The 21,234-nt window shown below is 40.8% G+C and overlaps 1 protein-coding gene across 50 annotated transcripts in view; it reads right to left on the bottom strand.

Moving 5' to 3' along the window:
• Positions 1-21,234, bottom strand: part of SORBS1 (sorbin and SH3 domain containing 1) — a 306,881-nt gene that overhangs the window by 142,278 nt on the left and 143,369 nt on the right. For 42 of the 50 annotated variants that reach the window (XM_078150965.1, XM_020996940.2, XM_020996923.2 and 39 more), the window contains 4 exons: positions 9,874-9,926; positions 7,243-7,311; positions 3,220-3,315; positions 1,055-1,183 (listed from right to left, as the gene is read on the bottom strand). In XM_078150965.1, coding sequence (XP_078007091.1) covers positions 1,055-1,183; positions 3,220-3,315; positions 7,243-7,311; positions 9,874-9,926 — 347 coding nt within the window. The remainder of the gene's footprint in view (positions 1-1,054; positions 1,184-3,219; positions 3,316-7,242; positions 7,312-9,873; positions 9,927-21,234) is intronic. The other 8 variants (XM_078150954.1, XM_078150974.1, XM_078150975.1 and 5 more) reach the window with 2 other exon arrangements.

The raw sequence follows: 21,234 nt of genomic DNA, 5'->3' as shown, positions 1-21,234 counted from the left end.
ATGTTGCATAGAATAGGAAAAAATTGCACTGTCGTCCAGGAGGGCAATCAAGATGGTGAATTGTCTTCAAGCCATGGCCTTTGAGAAACAGCTGAAGGATTAAAGCAAGGATTCTTAACTCAGAGGCCATGGACTTTAATAGATAGATAGATACATAGATAATATTATATTATTATATATTATTATATGATATATGATATATATAATTTCCCTTGTAATCTTATATATCTTATTTCAAGCCTTTAAAACTATTCTTCTGAGAATGATTCCTTAGGTTTCACCAGCTTGCCAAAGGGGTCCATGACAGAAAAAAAAGGTAAAGATAACCTGGCTTGGAGGGATTTTAGCCTTGTCATTCCCACTGCCCCACCCACTCTGGCCAAGTCCTATTCCAGAATAAGAGTACATATTGTTCCTAATCCTTAAATATTTGGACTCTATGGACCCTTGGCTGGAGAATAGGGGAGGCCCCCTTGAGTTACAGACCTGGCCATCTTCCAGAGAAGATTCAAATTTCCTGACCCATCCAGTTCCTTTCTTCCTGCCTCCAAAGCTGACCCTAGAATTGATCTCTGGTCCCCAGATTCTCCATCCCTCCCAGGCCCAATGTTTTGTTCTATTGCTCTCCTCAGGGGTTGGGTCACTGGTGATCTGGGCTACCCCACCCTTAGAACCAAGCCCTGGCAAAGCAATTCTCCCAACCCCAGCTGCATCCTAAATAGGCCCCACATTTTGGGAGTTGGAGATCAGAAACGCTGGGTCCTCAACAGATATGCACCCTGCCTCCCCTTAGCAGTAATAAAGAGAAACTTGGCATAGCTCCAGAATGCCAGCTGGCATTCACACTGAGACACAGAGGTACCTACTGATCTAAGACTGTGTAATGGTAGCAGCCAAACTCAATGAAAAGCAGCTGGAGAGGTAGGTGCTTCCTAGGAGTACTAGAAGGTAGCTAGATAACATATTTCTGATCCCTTTAAAAAGTAGCAAGACGGCACCCTACATCATCCCATTTCAATTTAAGAACTACTTCTATCCAGAGTAAAGAATGCACCTGGCTTACTTTCCGAGAGCCCGGTCTCCTGGGGGTTCACTGGGCTGGCACTCGGAGATTCCCTGTGCGTGGAAGACGCCCGGAGGGTCACCATTCCTTTTCCAGTGCAAATTTTGGTAGGGTCCATGTCTGGAAAGAAAGGACCCAGAGGAAAAGACTGAAAAATGCAAAACAGCAGCAGGGTAGACTTGGCTAAGAAAACACTAACAGATTGGAAGTCAATGGAACAAATTTATACCCCAGTGAATCCTTCAAACACTTTTACTGATGCAAATTAACCTTTGTCTACAAATCTCTCCTTGGGAGGCTTTCACAATATATTTGTTGAAGGTGGGGGTTGGGTAGGGAATATCAAGGCAAACTGTGAAATCCAAATAAATGTAGGACCCCTACAGAGAGCTAAATCAGTTTTTAAAACGTAAACATGTTTATTCCCTTGATGATATTCATTTTAAGTCTGTGTTTTCTCTATTGAGATTGAGAAAGGACTGAATAAGATTCTTCATGCTTCATGACCATCCTTTTAATTTGGTAGAGCAGGTCATGCATGACTTGTACAATCCAAGAAATACCCATCATCCTTCGGGGGTTTTTTGTTGGGAAAAGAAACATCTCTTAGGACCAGATAGCCAAGATCCTGGATAAGACTAAACAGAAGATAAGTGTCACCTGTGGAAAAAAATGCATCGTGTTCAAGGGTGTTAAAAGTTTCCTCAAATGAAGAGAATTAGTGGAGTAATGTCACTTAAAAGAAACTATCTAGAAACCCCAAACCTTCCAAACTCGTCTAAGCACGAGCCCGAGATGCCATGATCTCTTGTCTCTGTGTTTATTTTCATACAGCCTTAAGCAGTGCCCAAACACCTTTAAGAATCATCTGACTTGGAAAGACTTTAAAAGAGGCCACGATAAATGTGCTCTGAATTGATCATGACCTGAGGCAGACAGGGTTAGAAGGTTAGGTTGATTCTGTTCAACAAGGTTGAGTTATGGTCAGCTTCAATTACCTCATTCTCTGCTTTGCCTCTATTCCCTTTTCTGACCCAAGATCAGAGAGGGGATTGAGATTCATTTCAGGGAGTTTGCATTGATTTGGAGTAGGGGGCACTGATCTATCCAACTCCATTTCCCTTCCCATCCCCAGGTCAGAGAAAAGTGAGACATTTCTATTCTGCTTTTGACTCAGAAGAGTCCATTTTCTGATTTCCAATGAGAAGCTGGTTTTACTGTGAGTCAGGACAGATCTGCACAGCAAATACCCCATCCAAATTCAAGTAAAACATGGCTGGTTCTTTCTTATTTAAAAAAAAAAGCCAGGGGGAGGATGGGAAAGTTCAGCCAATTTATAGGTTAACTAATTAGGAAATCGATTTGCTCTGCCCTTTGGAATGATATAAACTTTGACAAATGTCTATAGAGCCTGACCACATACCCATCTTTGAACAATGTAAGATTGGTGGCTGTTTTACTTTAGCACATTTTCTGGCACTCACAACTTGGACACGAGAGGCAGGAAATCATGGTAGCCTTAAGAGTATGTAAAGCAAATGTGCTTTGGGAAATGTCCTAATGGGCATGGCTATGGCTTGGTACCTACAAGAGACAAGTCTAGACAATCACTAGGGCAGGCCTGGGGTGGGAGGTTTAGGGTCAGGGTGAAGAGCCAGAGTAGTCCCTTCAGACTCAGCCCAATGCAGAAAATCCCTGGAAGATCTCATTAGTTTTGTACCCAGCCTGGAGTTTCATATCTAATATAGGAAAAATGAGAGATGCTGGGTAGTACTAAGTGTCTCAGACCATCAGATCCACCCTAGGGTTCATTTTGAACCCGTGACCCAACCCCCAAACTGAACCACCTTCTCACGGGCAAAGAAATTTTCATTCTCTTGGTCACTGTCAGAACTTTGCTGGCTCGTGGAAATACACACACACACACACATTCACACATACCCTTATGTGGAGAAAAAATTGAAGGGGATAAGAGACAGACTGACAGAGAAGAGGAGAAAAAGGAAAGAGCATCTTCAGCATGCAAAGAAGGAAGTGAAGAAAGCCTAAGTGTCTTAGAATGGATTAAGAAGTAAAACACATCCATGATGGGGGGGGAGGGTTAAGGGGAAGGGGGGTGGAGAAGAAACCACAATGCCCACAGAGAGAAGAGATACCTGTAGGGAGGACTAGGCCAGAGGAGTTTGTCACTTTCTTCACAGGAATTATTTTAACAGCAGAAATAGAGCGTGCACGTAAAGGGTCGTCAGTAGCTGAAAACACAAAAGGGCAAATGGTGCACCCAAAAGAACATTTGGGAAACATTCAGGCACTTGAGGAAATCAGCAATGACAATAGGAGGAAACTACACATACACACACAGAGAGAACAATTCTAAGAGTAGGAGATGCAACAAGTAAAAATAACTCCCTTTCCCTGGTGATCCCATGCATTAAAGCTGCAGAATTCTCCATACAACACCCATGGAAATGCAGGCAGCTCCCAGTGCAAGGTACAGCAGGAAGGTGATAGACAATGGAGGTCAATGGGAGGGGAGTGCATTCCTGCCCTAGAACATGGCACCCCACCAGAGGAGGCCTAGTGGCTCTACTACATCTGTGATATCCACACACACCACAACCACTCCAGTTTGGGCCCCCATCACCTCTCACCTGAACCGATTCAATATTCAATATTCTACTGGGTCTCCTCCAAATAGCTCTTCACCTTCCCTATCCACCTTCCACAAAACTACTACATAACTGATATTGCTAAGGCATTCATCTGACCATGCTACTCCTCGCTCAGGAAGCTTCAATGGTCCCCATTACCTCTGGGAACAAAAATAAACTTCTGTCTAGCATTTGAGGCCAGACACTATCTTTCCAGACTGATTAGACATTACTTCCTAATCATGCATTCTCTATTCGAACCAATCTGGCTCACCTGCTGCTGCTGGTACACAACTCTCCATTTCCCATCTCCATGCCTTTGCCTAGAATACTTTCCCTCATCTCCCCTGATTCTCGGAATCTCCTATCTCCCCTTAAGACTCAACTCCTACAAGAGGGCTTCACTGATTCCCTCTCGTTGCTATGTCTCTGGAATGAATTTGAATTTATTGTGTACATGTCTTTTATGTATGGTATGCCTCACTACCTGCCCTTCATAGAATGTAAGTTTTTTGAAGGCAAGGGTAATCTTTTTTTTTTTTGTCTTTATATCCCCAAAGCCCAGCAGAGTGCTTGGCACACAGTAGGTGCTCGGTAAATACTTGATGAATTGAATTGGAGAGAAAGGCCCAGAAGGAAATGCTTTGGACAAGCATGCCTGGGACAACTGAAAGGGGAAAGAGAGAATCTAGGGTCCACCTCCCTACTGCTACTGCAACCACCACCACTCCCAATCCCACCGCCCCAGTTTTCCTCAGTTAGCTTTCGTACTTCCTTGTCCATTCGACCCAAATCCTTCATTCAATGCTAAGCCTGGTAAGGGGCACCCCTGCCTCCTCTGTCTCTTATTGCACCTGACAGAGAGATCTGGAAACCAATCTGTTTATGCTCCCAACCCAGCATCCAACGGGGGTGGGAGGGGGGGGTTTAAATTTTCTTACCACACTACTTAGCACACTAGCTGTCAGAGGGGAATCAGTGGGAAAGGGGTGGAGAAGGGCAGAGACTCAGAATAGAGGGTAGGGGCCATCTTTTGTCTTCCTCTGCAGCCCCAGAACTTAGTACAATGCCTGGGACACAATGTGCTTAATAAGTGTGTGTTGGCTGATTAATAATCGACAATGACTTTATTAATAATCATAACCTATTATGTTAACAACTATTATTTAACAAGGTTACTATTTAATAGGATGATGATGATTCTGCTAAATTGGTAAGGAAGAACAGGAGAGGGCAAGGTCAATCCATGGCTGACCCTCTAGTAGCTTATATCCATTTGAGTTGGTCCCAGCAGGTGACAGAGCTTTGAGCATCAGCATCTTATCTGTGTATTTGCATCCCCAGCCTCCCAATGAGGGACTGCTCTGACCTGGAGAATAATGGTTCTCTTCCCTAACACTCTCCTGCCTAGCCTGATTTGGTTCCCTGAGGCTCCCAACTGAACTCAGGTGGGGAGAAGATGAACTACCTTTTCTCTTCCCTCCCATCCCTGCCCTTGGCTCTACTGGAAGTGAGCTGGCAAGATCTCTGATGCACACCCCCCTCCCCAACACACACACACACACACACACACACACACACACACACACAGAGTACAAAGCTATTGTCATCACTGCTCCCTGTAGGCTTCTTCCTCTGCTTTGAGGCATCTCTCCCCTGGCTCCTCCTACTACATCCGCCCTATGAACTTCCCAGCTCTGTCCTCTCCCACCTTGGCTCAAAGCCCTGGGGACAGCCCTCCTAACACTAGTAAATGAGAGCAACCACAGGGCCAGGCTTTAGCAGCAAACACCTTACACCCCCAGAAACTTTCCCCACCCCTGTACCAGCCCCTTCCTGCTGCATCTCCTTCCCGTGTCCCCTTCCCTTGGGCCAAACTACCTCCTTGGCCCTCAAGGAAAATTAATTTGAATAACAGCATCACAAACAAAAGCCAACCATGTCAAACCTTCCAGCATACTTTTTGAAAGTCTGATGTCTGCAGTTTGATTATTTTTTTAAAAAGGGCCTAATCTACATTCATCTACATAGTTCTTACTACTACTGTGCTAGCCTGATGGCAGAGCTGACATCTCTGTTGTTAACACTTGTGGATTTTTATCATAAAGAAGCAGAAATAAGGAATGCAGTGATTATCCTGATAAACAGCATTCTCATATGTGATCAACTTAATTCTTAAAGACTCAAAAGGAGCATAACATGTTTCATGACAAAACTACACTGAATGTAATTTAATTTTGTTTAATGACTCAGGATCCTACCAATTCATTACAAATACCAATTACCATTAATCATGTCACTAAGTCATTGTGTACCCTTAGGCAAGAGCCTCTGGTCTCAGTTTCCTTACTTGTTAATAAGGAAAATGAGCTACCTAAATTAGACAGGTTCCAAGGTCCCTTTCAACTGACATTTTATGGTTCTACTATGAATGGAGGGGGAATGCCTCTTAATAGAGATTTGTGGTTGGTGACTTTATTTTTAATGACAAAACATACCATATCTCATTTATTTAACCACAATTCATCACAGTATCTTTTTGAGAGAGGGATGTGTATAAATACTTTCATCTCAAAGTTGAAGAACATGAGATTCAGAGATACCATACTAGATAACCTAAAGTCTTACTCAGCCAATGGTGAGACTGGGTCTTTTGACTCCTAGCCTATCTGGGCAATAATTTTTTAAATCACTGGGCTAGAAGGGTCAGCCAAAACTATGAGGTGGGAAACTCCTCATCACTGTGGACATACTGAACCTGAAGCTTTAAGACTACACAGTACTTCTGTGATCTGCCAAGTCCTCAGCTTCCTCACCTGAAAAAGGGAGAACTGGACAAAATGACTTCAAAAGCCCCTTCCAATTTTAACTCTATGGTCCCATAAATCATTTGTTGGGATGATGTGAAGAGATTCCATTCTTTGAGTAGAAAGTTGGACTGTATAAATTTCAGCTTCTTTGCCAAATGGAATATTCTGTGATTCATGACAGAATGATTAGTGGTGTAATAGAAAAAAGCCATGCACCTGAAGTTGGAAATCTGAGTTCAAAGCCAGGCTCAGTTACTTTTAAGGTGTGTAACTCAGAGCAAGTTACTTCATTTCCCTAGACTTCACTTTTCTCATTTGCAAATTGAACAGGGTAGACCAGATGACCTCTAAGGTCACTTCTAGCTCTACTATTCAGGGTTTGGGTGAAAAGATAAGAAACTTTAAAGTATTTAGAGACCACAAAGGGAAATATTGAGCCAGGCTCTTGGGGGACCACTCCATAAACTAAGTGAGAATCAAAAGACCTGAGTTTATTCCCATCTTTGCCACTAGCTTAATGGTATGACCTTAGAGGCAAGTCACCTTCCTTTTTTATGCCTTAGTTTCTTTAGCTGTAAAATAAAAGAATTTGTCTAGATTTCCTTCAAAATTCTAAGGTCCCTTTAATCTTCACCATAAATTACAAATACTTCCTTGCTAAGTATTTTCCTGTACCATGCCCACAATGGTAGGTCTTGGTTCTCAGCATTCTCCCTACCTTTTTCTTGACCATTACTGGTTGAGGTTAGCCCATTTACCACTGTTTTGGAAATATCGACTTCACATTCTGAAAAAAAAAAAAAGAACACAAGAGAAAACAAGGGAGTACAGAAGAGATGATTAGCAGTACATTCAGTTCAATCTGCAAACCACTCCTATGTTGCCTCAGACAGTGTTTATTAAGCTTGGAGTTACCATTCCTAGAGTACTGAGAGGAATGTCTGATACAGTTGTGTAACCTGGAACTGTGAATCTGTTACCCAATAACAATCCGTTGGGAGATGGCAGTGAAGGTGTATGTTGGGGAGGGGGGAGGGGGAGATGAACTCGAATAACCAGACTCTCTTCCATCTAGATCAGGGGTGGGGTACCTGCGGCCTCCAGGCCACATGTGGCCTTCCAGATCCTTGGGTGCAGCCTTTTGACTGCGTCCAAGTTTTATAGAACAAATGTTTTTAATAAGAGGATCTGTTCTGTGTAGTTTGGATTCAGTCAAAGGGCCACATTTGAGGACCTAGAGGACCACATGTGGCCTTGAGGCTGAAGGTTCCCCACCTCTGATCTAGACCCACCCTCTCTGCAGTCTCCTTCTATCCTTTAACAAATATGTTGAAATACTATGAGGGATATTAAAACAAACACTTTTTTGGTGATATCAGCCCCTAAGACCAACTCATAGCATTTTGGGGTGGGGAAAGGAGATCATTCAACTAGATATAGAAATAATAATAGTTCATATTTACATAGCATTTCCCAGTTCACAAAGTCCTTTCCTCACAATAATCCTGTGAGGTGCTTTGAAAATAAATACGCAGTAAATCCAGCTTGTTTTTTAAAAAATAAAGCCATGTAGTTTTCTACATAATCCTCTTTTTTCTATTCTACTTTGTACATGGAAATGCTCCCCTTTTTGTGTGTATTCAAGAGTAGAATAAAAAAAAACAATTCAAACAATTACCCAGGGAGGGAAATACAACAGTAATATTCCAATTTTACAGATAAGGAAAGGTTTTGATACCCACCTATTGTCATATGGCTAGTAAGGAGAAGACCCAGCACTCAGACTTTTGTCACCAGACATCCAGGAGAATGTAAGTTACTTGGGAGAAGGATCAGTTGTTGTTTTTTTATTTTGTCTCTCTATCCCCACTATCTAGCATAAAGCACACTGCAGGTGCAACTAGAGTCAGAGGATCCAGGTTCGAATTCCACCTCTGACAAGTGCTATGAAAATGTCAAACAAATCTATTGCCTTCTGAGGCTCCATTACATTCTCTATAAGTGAGGAGGGTGGTCTCAATAGCACCTAAAGACCCTTCTAACTCTAGGACTAGGATCCCAAAATCCTCATGAAGCAAAGGGAATAGAGAACTAGGTCCTGGAGTAAAATAATCTGGGTTCAAGTCCTCCCCACTCTGATACACACTGGCTCAGTGATTGTGGGAAAGTTATTTAACCTCTCAGTGGCCCAGACAAGTCTCTAAGACTATAAATTATAGAGCAAGTGTGGAGCTGCATTGGTAGAGGAAGTTTCTTATACCAATTAAATTATAGACCCAGACATATATAAATGTTGAATTGCACTGAAGTTCCATTATACTACAGTCTCCTACAACCACAACCCTTTTTGGGGGGAATGGGTGAAGGATTGGGTATGGAGTTGTAAGAAGAAGGATTTTGAGAACCATTATCTTAGAGTAGAAATCCAGCACCCCCTACTCAGCTCCCCAGTGGTGGTTCTCCTAGCTGTCACCCCACTTCCCCCCATCCATCCTTTTTCCCCTTCTCTAACTGGGAATCACTGTGATGCCTACTAACAAATTAGCCCAAGCCCACCAATTTCTAGATGCCTCTCCAGGACTGGGATAACACTTCTTCTATTGTCAATGCTCCATTTCTCAGATACCCTACCACCATTACCTCCATCACTCTTGTACCCTCTTTACAGCATACTCACCATGGAAAACTCCTGACCTTTGTGATACAGCTGACAGTCTGGGGCTACTAAGATGGCTGAATCTATTGACTTCAAACCAAATGGGTACATCTTTGCAGCTTGACAAAACATGGGCCACACACCATCCTCTACACATACCAACATTATATCCGCAGTCCCCCTTGAAGCCATTGGTATTTCGTACCATTCTCCTCTTTCACTTTGCATCTTAGGAAGATGTGCAGACTGGGAGTATGTCCACGGCACATTCCATCACTGGGGATGAAGGAGAAGATATACTTCCCTTTGAGCATCCCTTTAACCAATACACTCACAACAGCTATGGGCCCCATCTACTTGGGCTAGCCAATTTCACTGGAAATAAGAAACAGCCTCATGGGCCTCAGAGGAGCATAATGACAATAATTGACATTTTCATAGCACTTTAAGGTTTGCAAAGTGTTTTACACACATTATTGCCCTAGAGTCCCAAAACAATTATGGGATAAGTATTATGGGTAATATAATATAGATAAGGACAATGAGACTGAGAAATATTAACTACTCCCAAGGAACACACAGCTAGTAAGTAAATAAAGCAGAATTCTGACTCCAAGTCCAGTGTTCTTATCTGCAATACTGTGCAGCCACCCTACTTTGCAAGAAGAACCAGAAAGTTCCAAACAGACTTACCAGAGCTCATGATGGTAGAGGCACTGGTTTTCAGCCAGGCACTGGTTTTCTCTCTGTGAAAACAAACAAACAATCTTTTTAACTTCAAGGAATAAAATAGACTTCAGGGAGAATCTAGAGAATATAGAATCTTAAAATTTAGAAGAGACCTCACAGATTAACTAATCTAGCCTATTCTCTTCCACTTTATGAGAGAGTTCATTCCATCCACAGTTATCATTGCTGTATGCATTTCCCTACATTATTCTCTTATACTTTTCCTTCTCTTTGTTTCTCGTCCTGTTTAAGAATCTGTTTTCCTTAAAATGCTTCCTTTAATGTGCCCTTCCTCTAATCTCCCCCTTTGTCTTCTCTCCTTTCCTTCCTATTCCTTTGTTGAGTGAAATGTATTTTTGTGTACATATACTTCCCTCCTTTGACCAGTTCATATGAGAGTACATTTCAAAGGTCACCTCTTCCTTCCATCCCTTCCTTGTGGTTTGTATAGGCTCTTATGGGCATACCTCAATTTTGTAAGATACTTTTACCCATTCTTCTTTTCCCTCCCTTACATCCATTGTATTCCTCTATCTTTCCCATTTCATTCTCATTTTAAGATCATCAAAACATAATGAAACCATTTCCAGACCCTGTATCTAATTAGATTCTCTCTGTGACCTGATATGTGAAAACGATAGAGTTCGGAGGAAATGTATGTTATATCCCCATATTAGGATATAAATAGTTATCTTGTTTAATCCCTTTTGATATTTCTCTTGACTCCTATGTTTATATGTGACTCTGCTCAACACTGACCTTTTCATTAATAATACTTAGAAGTCTTCTGTTTTATTAAAAATACATTTTTTTATTGTAGAATTATACTCAGTTTTTCTGGGTAAGTTATCTTTGGTGGTAAGCCTGACTCTTTTGCCTTCTGGAATATGGTATTCCAAATTCTCTCTGCCATCTTGTATGATCCCAACTACGGTTACACAATAATGGAATTATCCCTGTTGAGCTACTTTCAGATTTTTTTTTTAAACTTGGAAGCTCTGGATTTTGGCTATATTGTTCCTAAGAGTTCATTTTGAGGTTTCTTTGAGGAGGAGACTGTTGGGGCAATTTTCTTTTATGATTTTTTTTGAAATATGATGGCTCTTTTTTGGTCCTGGAATTCAGTTAGTCCAATGATTCTTAAATTAGCTCTCCTTAATATATTTTCTATGTTTATTTTTATTGTGAGATACCTAACATTTTCTTCTAGGCAACTAGGTGGCACAGTGGATAGAGTGCTAAGATTGAGTCAGGAGACCTGAGTTTAATTCCAGCTTCAGATGCTCTTCTGGGCAACCTCTATCTGCCTCAGTTTCCTTGACTGTAAAATTGGAACAACAGCACCATCTCACAAGGTTGTTATGAGAATAGAATGAAGTATTTGTAAAGTGCTTGGTACTTAGTAAGCATTGACACATAGTAGGTACTTAATAAACACTTATTTCCTTCACCCTTATTACCCCCCCTTTTCTATTTTTTAAATCTTTTGACTTTGTTTTAATATTTCTTGTTGTCTCATGGGGCCATTCGCTTCAATTTGGTCAATTTTAATTTTTAGGGAGTTTTTTCCCCCTTGGGTAAGGTTTTATAAACCTTGTTCTAAGCTGCTAAATCTCTTTTCAAATCTTTCTTCCATAACTCTCATTTATTTTCCCACTTTTCTCTTCTAGGGCTTTCATTTGGTTTTTAAAATAATTTTTTGCTCTTTTTTATAATCTCTTACTTCATCTTTTCCGGGAATTCTGATTACACTTGTGTCCAATCCTTGTTTTTCCTTGAGGTTTTGTACATATTTTGGTGCTTTTCTCTTCTCAGTTTGTGTCTCGGGAATCACCATAATAGCTCTTTATGGTGGGATTCTTTGTTTGATCATTCTTCCAGATTACTTCTTCACTTTAGATTTGATGTTAGGACTGAGCTCTGCACACTTCTGGGAGAAATATATGGACTGGGGGCCTGTAATCTTTTAGTGATGACAAAGCGATCTAACCCCTGATCACAAGTCCCCTCTTCAATCTGCCCTGGATCTATGACCCAGAACTGGGTAGTGAATAACAAGAGCTTTCCACTTGGCAACTGTTTCTGTACTCTGCACAAGGCTGAAGTGTTCTGGTATGGGTCTGAGATTTTGTCTTGCCCTAAGGTATAGCCTCATCCTCTTTCAGTCCCTGAATGCTCTGTGTGGCATTCTCCTGGCCAGACTCAATGCCCAGTGTCCACAAACCTCTCTGTCTCCCTATGGCAACCTGCACTGGAAAAAAATGACTCACTCTGATTTTTTTTCCCCTTGGATTTCCTGATTGGGACTTGATATGATGCATTTTCTAGATCTTTGTGCAGATGTGTCAGAAGAGCTGGGCTATACTTCTTCCTCCTACTCCACCACCTTGGCTCCACTACAATGGCTCAGTTTACTAGCAAATTCAATTAACCCCAAAACACCACTGCCTGAACATCTTGATTAGTACAATTTTATTGTGCCGAAGGCAGACTTGCATCTCTTATTCAGGTTTCTCTGCAAAACATTGCAGTGACCCCCAAAGGATACTCATTACCAGAAATGGATGCTATGAGGCAACCTTCATCAGAAGACGACAGTGTTGGTACCTGGCACCTGGCACTATTTGAGAATCAACTGGTATTTCCTACCTCTGTGAATCTGAGCAAGTTATTTCACCTCTGCATGTCTCATTTTCCTCATCTAGTCTGACTAAATGATCTCTAAGTTTCCTTCCATTTCTAAGTTCTGTGATCCCACCAGCAGAGCAGTGACTGCAAAGGAGAGTAAGGGAAGTAGCAAGACAGACAGAATGCCCTTCCCACCTTGGCTACACAGATCAAATGTCCATGAACAGTAATAGAAGACAGGTTCCTGTTCCTGATGCCCTTCATCTTCCAATGTTTGCCACTGTCTGGGATCTCTCCAGCCTATGAGATGGCCAGGCCATGGTTTCTGTGATGAGCAACGTGGTGTGCCTCACAGATACCATTCACACAACGGCTGTGATATTACAGCTTCCTGGAGATTAATCATTTCTGCTAAACTCACCAGCATGACGACTTAGAGTAGTATAAGATACAGAATCTCAAATATGATGTTAGCATTGCTGATATAATAGGTTGTTTGCTACAAGAAGTCACAGAGCGGCCAGCAAGGATGACAATCAGACAACATACCATTTGGTTTTTAAAAACAGTAATCTAGGTTGGACTTTGAGGAAATGTGAACCACTTGAAATAGAATAAATCTTGGTATTCATAAATCTGTCAGGTCTCTAGTTAATAGCTGGCTGATGCCTAAAGAAATGAAAAGGAAAAATAACAAAACCAATGTTGAAAATTTCCAGGAACTACTCTGCCAGTTTTTAAATCAGTTATATGATAAATAATAAGGCAAACAAATTGATATAGAAGGTATCTGCACTTCCAAAGTGAGGAACAGTATATGTTTGCCTCTTTCCTTAGAAAAGACTCAAGTGTGGATATGTGTGTGTACATGTATGTGCACAGCTGTGAGCATAGTGCTTGTAAATTGGATTTTTATGTATCAAAATGTATTTGTTCATTGAGTCACATTGGAAAATTGTAACTGTGCTACTCTATAATTTTTTGGAAAGGAGAGGGATAAAACTACATAAAATCGCACTCAAAGCAGCAGCAAACCTTTTAATAATCTCAATTTTAAAGGGAAAATGAAAATTTTATGAAATGGTAATTACCTAAAGGGGTTGATATTTCCTCAGTTCAGGGAATTCCTGGTAGGGGAACTCCCTCAACCAATCTGTCTGTGACTGAGTAGATAAGTCTACAGTGAGGAACAAATTAAGGCACTTGTTCAGGGTCACACAGCCAATATGTGTCAAGAGTTATGGAAGCAGCAGGCTTCCTGACTAGGACCCGTGCTCTCTCCACTCTACCATAGCAGCCTCTCCTAATAGTAATTACCGTACTCCAATTAAGTCACAGACCATGACTGCATCATATTAGGTAGGGTTATTTTTATATAGGGAACAATAGCTGAGTAGTCTATGGGAAAACAAGCGCTTATCTGAAGAGAACACCGTGGACTGGAAAGCCACTCAATTTTTATCATATTTCTCTGCACAACACTTATGAGCAAGATAACATGCAACAACACTCTGGTTTACAAACCCTTCTCCCCTCCCTCCTCCCTCACTAAACAGATGGAAAAACAGAAACCCAACACAGGCGGACTTGCCCTAGGCCCCACAGTCAGTTTGTGACCAAGCCCGGACTACAGTTCAGGTGCCCTGACCTTGAGGCCAACGCTCCTTCCTCCACATGATGCTGACTGTTTAGAAGCTGTTTCCTTGACATGGAGCTGCCTGTCTCTAGAGTAAACATGATTATCTGGGCTGAAGGGAGGAAGAGATACACAAATATAGACACACAGATAAATACAAACAGGGCAAGGATTCAAATTGCAGCAGCAGAAGGATAAACACGAGAGCATATTGACGAGAACTTTCACAAGGAGCTTCTGTGAAGACACATGCAGTCGTAGGATAAGATTTACAGCTGGAAGGGCCCACCTAGTTTAAAGGTTAGGCTATGTCCCCTCTTTGGCAGGCTATGGACCCCCTACATATTGTTGGACCCCTAAGATCTCTACTAGCTCTGGATCTCTGAGATATCATTGTACCTATAAGGAAGGCATGGATTTGATAGGACAGAACTTGGAAAATGATGTGCAAATATTTCTTTCTTTTTGTTGTTTTTATTCAACCATCAACAACTGCAAAAACTCCATGACATAAAGAAGAACAAGGAAGATGACTGTATAAGAAACTATGAATTTTTACTACATATCATGGGTTTTATATATATATATATATATATATATATATATATATGTATATATATATATATATATAAAACATATGCAAAACCAGGTAGTAACAAATTGCTTTATTGACCCCTTCTGCACCTCCCCTCCCCTTCCTCTGTGCAACTTTTAAAATATTTTAAGTAATCTACCACAATAATATTCTACAATATTTACATCGACATAACTTGCTCAACCATTCTCTAATCAACATGCTTCCATTTTGCTTCCTGGTTTTTTTGTGGTAAAAATGCTAGCATGAATATTTTCATATATATTCTTTCTTTTCATCTTTGACTTCCTCGGATCAATATATAATGCCCAATAATGGGATGAAGTTTAGGAAAAACAGTATGTACAATCACAACAACAATTTTGAAAGACTTTAGAATTCTGATCAATACAATGAAACCACAATTCCAGAAGACCAAAGACAAACCATGTTACCTACCTCTTAATCTAGGTGATGGTCTCAGGTTGCAAAATGAGACATACACCTTTGTACATGGCCAATAAAAAATTTGCTTTGATTTGACTATGCATATTTGCTATAAGAGCTTTTTCTTTTCTTTTCTTTCAGTTCATTTTATTGGGGGGGGTAGGAAAGTGGGAGAAAGAAAAAATAAATGCTTGTAAGTTTAAAAAAAAAGACAACATTAGGGAGTTATGTGAGGGAGACCTTTGAGATAGCAGTGTATATGCTTCTAGATTGGAGAAACTACTCTGTTACATGAATAGCCATCCACAATCCTCAGCACTTGGTTCTGAATATGAGCCCCACTCACTAACAGTCCTGTTATTCTTTCCTTTCATTAACAAATTTCATAAACAAGTGTTTTATAATTGCTGCTTCCATTTCTTCCTTATTCATTCCCTCTTTACCCACCTCCCAAACAATGGCTTCTACTCCCCAATCAATCAATAAACATACATTAAGCGTCTACTATGTGCCCAGAATCCTGTTAAAGGATACAAAAAGAGGCAAAAGACTGTCCCTGGCCTCAAGAAGCTTACAATCTAATGGAGGAGACACCATGCAAACAAATATATATACACAGAGCAAGCTGCATACAAGATGGATGGGAAATACTTAACAGAAGACAAGCACTAGAGGGATCAGAGAAAGTTTCCTGTAGAAGGTAGGATTTTAGTTGGAACTTAAAGGAAGGCAGGGAGGTTAGTAGTTGGAGGGAGAATGATCTAGGCATGGCGGACAGCCAGGGAAAATGCCTGGAGAAGAGAGATGGGGTGTCTTATTTGTGGAACAGCCAGGAGGCCAGTATCACTGAAGGGAAGAGTATGTGGAAAGGAATAAGGTGTAAAAAGACTGGAAAGGTAGGAGGGAGCTAGGTAATGAAGGGCTTTGGATGCCAAATAAAGCATTTTGTATTTGGTCTTGGAGGCAACAGGGAGCCACTGGAGTTTACTCAGTGGAGAAGAGGGAAGGGTGATATGATCAGACTCGGCTTTAGGAAAAATTACTTTAGTGGCTGAATCATGGATTGCAGTGAGTAATACAAGGTTGGCAGACCAAGCAGCAGGGATGAGGTGATGAGAGCCTGCACTAGAGTAGTGACAATGTCAGAAGAGAAGGGAGCAAATTCAGAAGATATTGCAAAGGGGAAATCAGCATCTTTATTCTCCTAAAACTTCTGTCTTGAAGGTCACCAGGAACCCAGGGCTATCTTTTAGGCAGACAATAAAGCAGGCCACTCCCTCTCCCCTGCTGCTTTCCAACTACCTTCATGACATGCTCCCTCCTCTGCCACCTGCCTGGTTCTCTGTAACTAGCCTGACCTAGACCCACCATGCTGCCAGCTTAATGACTTCCCTCCCAATCCCCCTCCCAACCCTCTCTACCTCTAGATCCAGGAAGAGTAATCAAATCAACACTACCATTCCAGCAAAGGGCACGCATGTCAATCAGTGCCCTAAGGTTCCACTCACCATGCCTGAGACTTCTGTCCAATCCATCCCTCCTGGGCCACTACGCCTCTATTAAAACATAAGCTCCTTGAGGACAAAGACTGTCTTGGTTTTTATATTTGCATCTCCTGAACTTTATAGTTTATGAAATGTTTCTTTTAAACAGCCTCCGTAGTATCCAATTTGCAGATGGAGAAACTGAGGCTTAGCAATATGAAGTTACTTGCCCAAGATGCAAAGACTAAGATCTGACCCAGTCTACTGACTCCAAACTCAATACACTTTTCTACCACACCATATTGCTGCTGTTCAGTCATTTCAGTTGTGACTGACTCTTTGTGACTCCATTTGGGGTTTTCTCGGCAAAACTACTGGAGTGGTTTGCCACTTCCTTCTCCAGCTCATTTTATAGATGAGGAAACGGAGGCAAACTGGGTGAAGTGACTTGCCCAGGGTGACACAGCTAGCAAGTGTCTGAGGCTAGATTTGAACTCATGAAAATGAGTTACCACATCATACTGCCCCTGTTAAGAATCTGTATGGAGCCTCCTTGTGGGAAAATGTATCATTTCAGTCTACACCGCATGGCTTTATATGGTTAGTTATGGTTACTCATGTTGGAGATTATAAGAACACCACATGGGTTCAGGCACCTAATTTGCTTCCAAAAGGGAGTGAACCATCTAAGGAAAATATTGTTTAAAGGATAACAGCTCAGGCATGCCTGAACAAGCCCCAACAAATCATGATGGACTCCAGTTCTGGTAACTAGCAGTAAACATGATCATTGTTGGAAAACTCTCCTAATTGGACCCACCAGGCAGGTGGACAAAGAAGGAAAAAAGAAAGGGCCACATCTGACAGGTCACTGGAGCTCAAAGGGCAGACAGAAGGCTTTTGCTGTAGGATTAGAACAGACTAATTCAGGGGAGAACATACTAATTTGCAAAAGAGTAGCTCAAATGTCCCCTGCTAGGGGAGGCCTATTTTTACCCCTCTCCTCCCACTGTCTTGCCTCTCCAAAATTACTTTGTGTTTGCTTTGTATACATTTTTCATTCACTTATTGGTGCTCCTGTAATTTCCTCACCACTAGAATATAAACTCCTTGAGGGCAGGGACTATTTTATCCTGGTCTTAAAACAGTTTAGGTGGCACAGTAGTTAGGAAGACTTAAGTTCAAATTCTTCCTCAGACACTTAGCTGAGTGATCCTGGACATGTCAGCTAAGCTCTGCTTGCCTCCGTTTCCTAAAGTGTAAAATGGGCATCATAATAACTACCTCCCAGGGTTGTTGTGAAGATAAGGTATTTTTCAAACCTTAAAGCATTATATAAATGTTAGCTACTATTATTATACCACAGAGTAGAGAGAGTGGCAGGCCTGGAGTCAGGAGAATTCTTCTTCTTGAGTTTAAATCATGCCTCAGATACTTACTAGCTATGTGACCCTGGATAAGTCACTTAATCCTGTTTGTCTGTTTCCTCTCTGTCAAATGAGATGGAGAAGGAAATGGAAGGAAATGGCTATCCACTCCAGTATCTTTGCCAAGAACAACCCAAATGGGGTCACAGAGTCAGAAATGACTGGAAACCGGATTATTATTATTGTTGCTTTTGCAGTCCCAGTGCCTGGCACATAATAGGTGCTTAATAAATGCCCTTTGTTGTATGTACGACAGAGGCAAGTTGTAATATCGAGAAGGTAGCAGCTGGGGGAGTAGGGTGGATATGGGGGGAAACAGATACCTTGGAGAACACTGAAGCAAAGCTCATACATAAAAGATATAAGGAGTTTTACAAGCTCATCTAGCACACAAATATTTACATTCATTGCTTGAAGGATATCAAATGATTTCACTGATCAGAACTCACTATAAAATTATTTTTTTAATGTTAAAGTTAAAAAAATGCCAATAATTAAACCTTGATGAAGAAAATGATACTGTCTAGGTCTGTATTCCAAAGAGATCATACAAATGGGAAAAGGACACACATGTACAAAAATATTTGTAGCAGCTCTTTTTGTGGTGGCAAAGAATTGGAAATTGAGGGGATGCCCATCAAGGGGAATGGCTGAACAAGTTGTGGTATATGAATGTAATGGAATACTATTGTGCTATAAGAAATGATGAGTGGAGGAAAACTGGAAAAGAGTATGGCAGAAACTAGGCATAGACCCAAATCTCACACCATATACCAAAATAAAGTCAAAATGGGTTCAGGACTTAGATATAAAGGCTGATACCATAAGTAAACTGGGAGAACAAGGAATAGTTTACCTATCACATCTATGGAGAACAGAAGAATTCATGACCAAACAGGAGATACAGAACATTATGAAAAGCAAAATAGATAATTTTGATTACATTAAATTGAAAAGTTTTTGCACAAACAAAGCCAATGCAACTAAGATTAGAAGGAAGGTAGAAAATTGGGAAAGAATTTTTACAACCAGTCTCTCTGATAAAGACCTCATTTCTAAAATATATAGAGAATTAAGACAAATTTATAAGAACACAAGCCATTCCCAATTGAGAAATGGTCAAAGGATATGAACAGGCAGTTCTCAGATGAAGAAATTAAAGCCATCTATAGTCATATGAAAAAATGCTCTAAATCATTATTGATTAGAGAAATGCAAATCAAAACAACTCTGAGGTACCACATCGCACCTATCAGATTGGCCAACATGACAAAACAGGAAAATGATAAATGTTGGAGAGGATGTGGGAAAATTGGAACGCTAATACATTGTTGGTGGAGTTGTGAAATGATCCAACCATTTTGGAGAACAATTTTGAATTATGCCCAAAAGGCTACAAAAGTATACCTTTTGATCCAGCAATAGCACTTCTAGGGCTATATCCCAAAGAGATCAAACAAATGGGAAAAGGACCCACATGTACAAAAATATTCATAGCAGCTCTTTTTGTGGTGGCAAAGAATTGGAAATTGAGAGGGTGCCCATCAATTGGGGAATGGCTGAGCAAGTTGTGGTATATGAATGTAATGGAATACTATTGTGCTATAAGAAATGACGAACAGGCTGACTTCAGAAAAACCTGGGAAGACTTATATGGTCTGATGCTGAGTGAAGTGAGCAGAACCAAGAGGACTTTGTATACAATAGCAGCCACGTTATGCAATGACTAAGAATGTTAAACTGAACCCTTCTCAGCATTACAAGGATCTAAGACATCTCCAGAGGCCTCGGGATGGAAAATGCTGTCCACATTCAAAGAAAGAACTATGGAAGTCGCATCGCTATCACTTATTTTTACTTTCTGTTGAGTTTTGTTTCATCTTTCTGATGGTTCCTCTTATTGGTTTTAATTTTTACTTACAACTTCACTAATGTGAAAATATGTTTAATGGGTATGTAAATGTAAAGCCTATGTCAGATTGTGCACCATCTTGGGGAGGGTAGGGGGGGGAGAAAAAGAGAGAAAAAAATTTTCAACTCAAAAGCATATGGAAAAAAAATTTTAAAAAAATAAAATTTTTTTAAAATATATTAAAAAAAAAAGAAAGAAATGATGAGTGGACGACTTCAGAAAAACCTGGAAAGACTTGAATGAACTGATGCTAAATGAAGTGAGCAGAACCAGGAGAACACTGTACACAGTAACAGCCACACTGTGCAACGACAAATTTGATAGACTTATCTCTTCTTAGCAATGCAAGGATCCAAGACAACTCCAAAGGACTCATGATGGAAAATGCTGTCCACATTCAGAAAAAGAACTATGGAGTCTGAATGCAGATTGAAGCATATTATTTGCTCTCTCTTTTTTTTGTTCGTTTCTTCTTTCTCATGGTTTCACTCATTGGTTCTAATTCTTCTTTACAACATGACTAATGTGAATGTAGGTTCAGTATGAATGTATATGTAGAGCCTATATCTCGGGGTAGGTGGAAGGGAGAGATAGGGAGAAAATATAGAATTCAAAATCTTATGGAAGCGAATGTTGAGAACTAAAAATAAATAAATAAATTTTAAAAAAAAGAAAATGGTGCCGTCTTTGAATTTCCCTCATGGGCTATTTCTAAAGAGACTCAAACTACTTAACAGCTGCTAAACAACAGCACCAGCCATTTAGTGGCCCAATGGGCTGCCACACGGATGTACAGTTATCCCACCACAGTGTTTTCTGTAGGCATAATTCATAGTGTCAGAAATAGGTCACGCCCCCTATTGGACAGTAAATAGCGAGGAACTGGGAGGAGAGGGAGAATTGCATTTGGAGGATCAAAACCCAGTTCTACTACTTACTACCTGTGTGACCCTGGGCATGTCACCCAACTTCTCTTGTCCTCAGTTTCCTCATCTGAAAAAAAAATTGAGTGGTTGGACTAGACAACCTTTACAATCTCTTCCAACTCTCAATCTATGATCCCACTGCCCCAGTGTACTGGGTCTGAAAGAGTGTGACCTCATTTTCCACATTCCATTCAGTGGGCTCCTCAGTAAAAGGAGGGCATTGGACTAAATGATTCCTAAGGTCTCTCTGGACTCTTAAACAGTCTGTGATTTTCTAACTAGATGTAAAAT

The sequence above is a fragment of the Phascolarctos cinereus genome, unplaced genomic scaffold, assembly GCF_003287225.1.
Source record: "Phascolarctos cinereus isolate Bilbo 61053 unplaced genomic scaffold, phaCin_HiC Scaffold_3;HRSCAF=262, whole genome shotgun sequence".
In the NCBI taxonomy this organism is placed as follows: Eukaryota; Metazoa; Chordata; class Mammalia; order Diprotodontia; family Phascolarctidae; genus Phascolarctos; species Phascolarctos cinereus.
The sequence above is the reverse complement of the archived record's forward strand: the minus strand, read 5'-3'. Positions and strand labels throughout refer to the sequence as shown.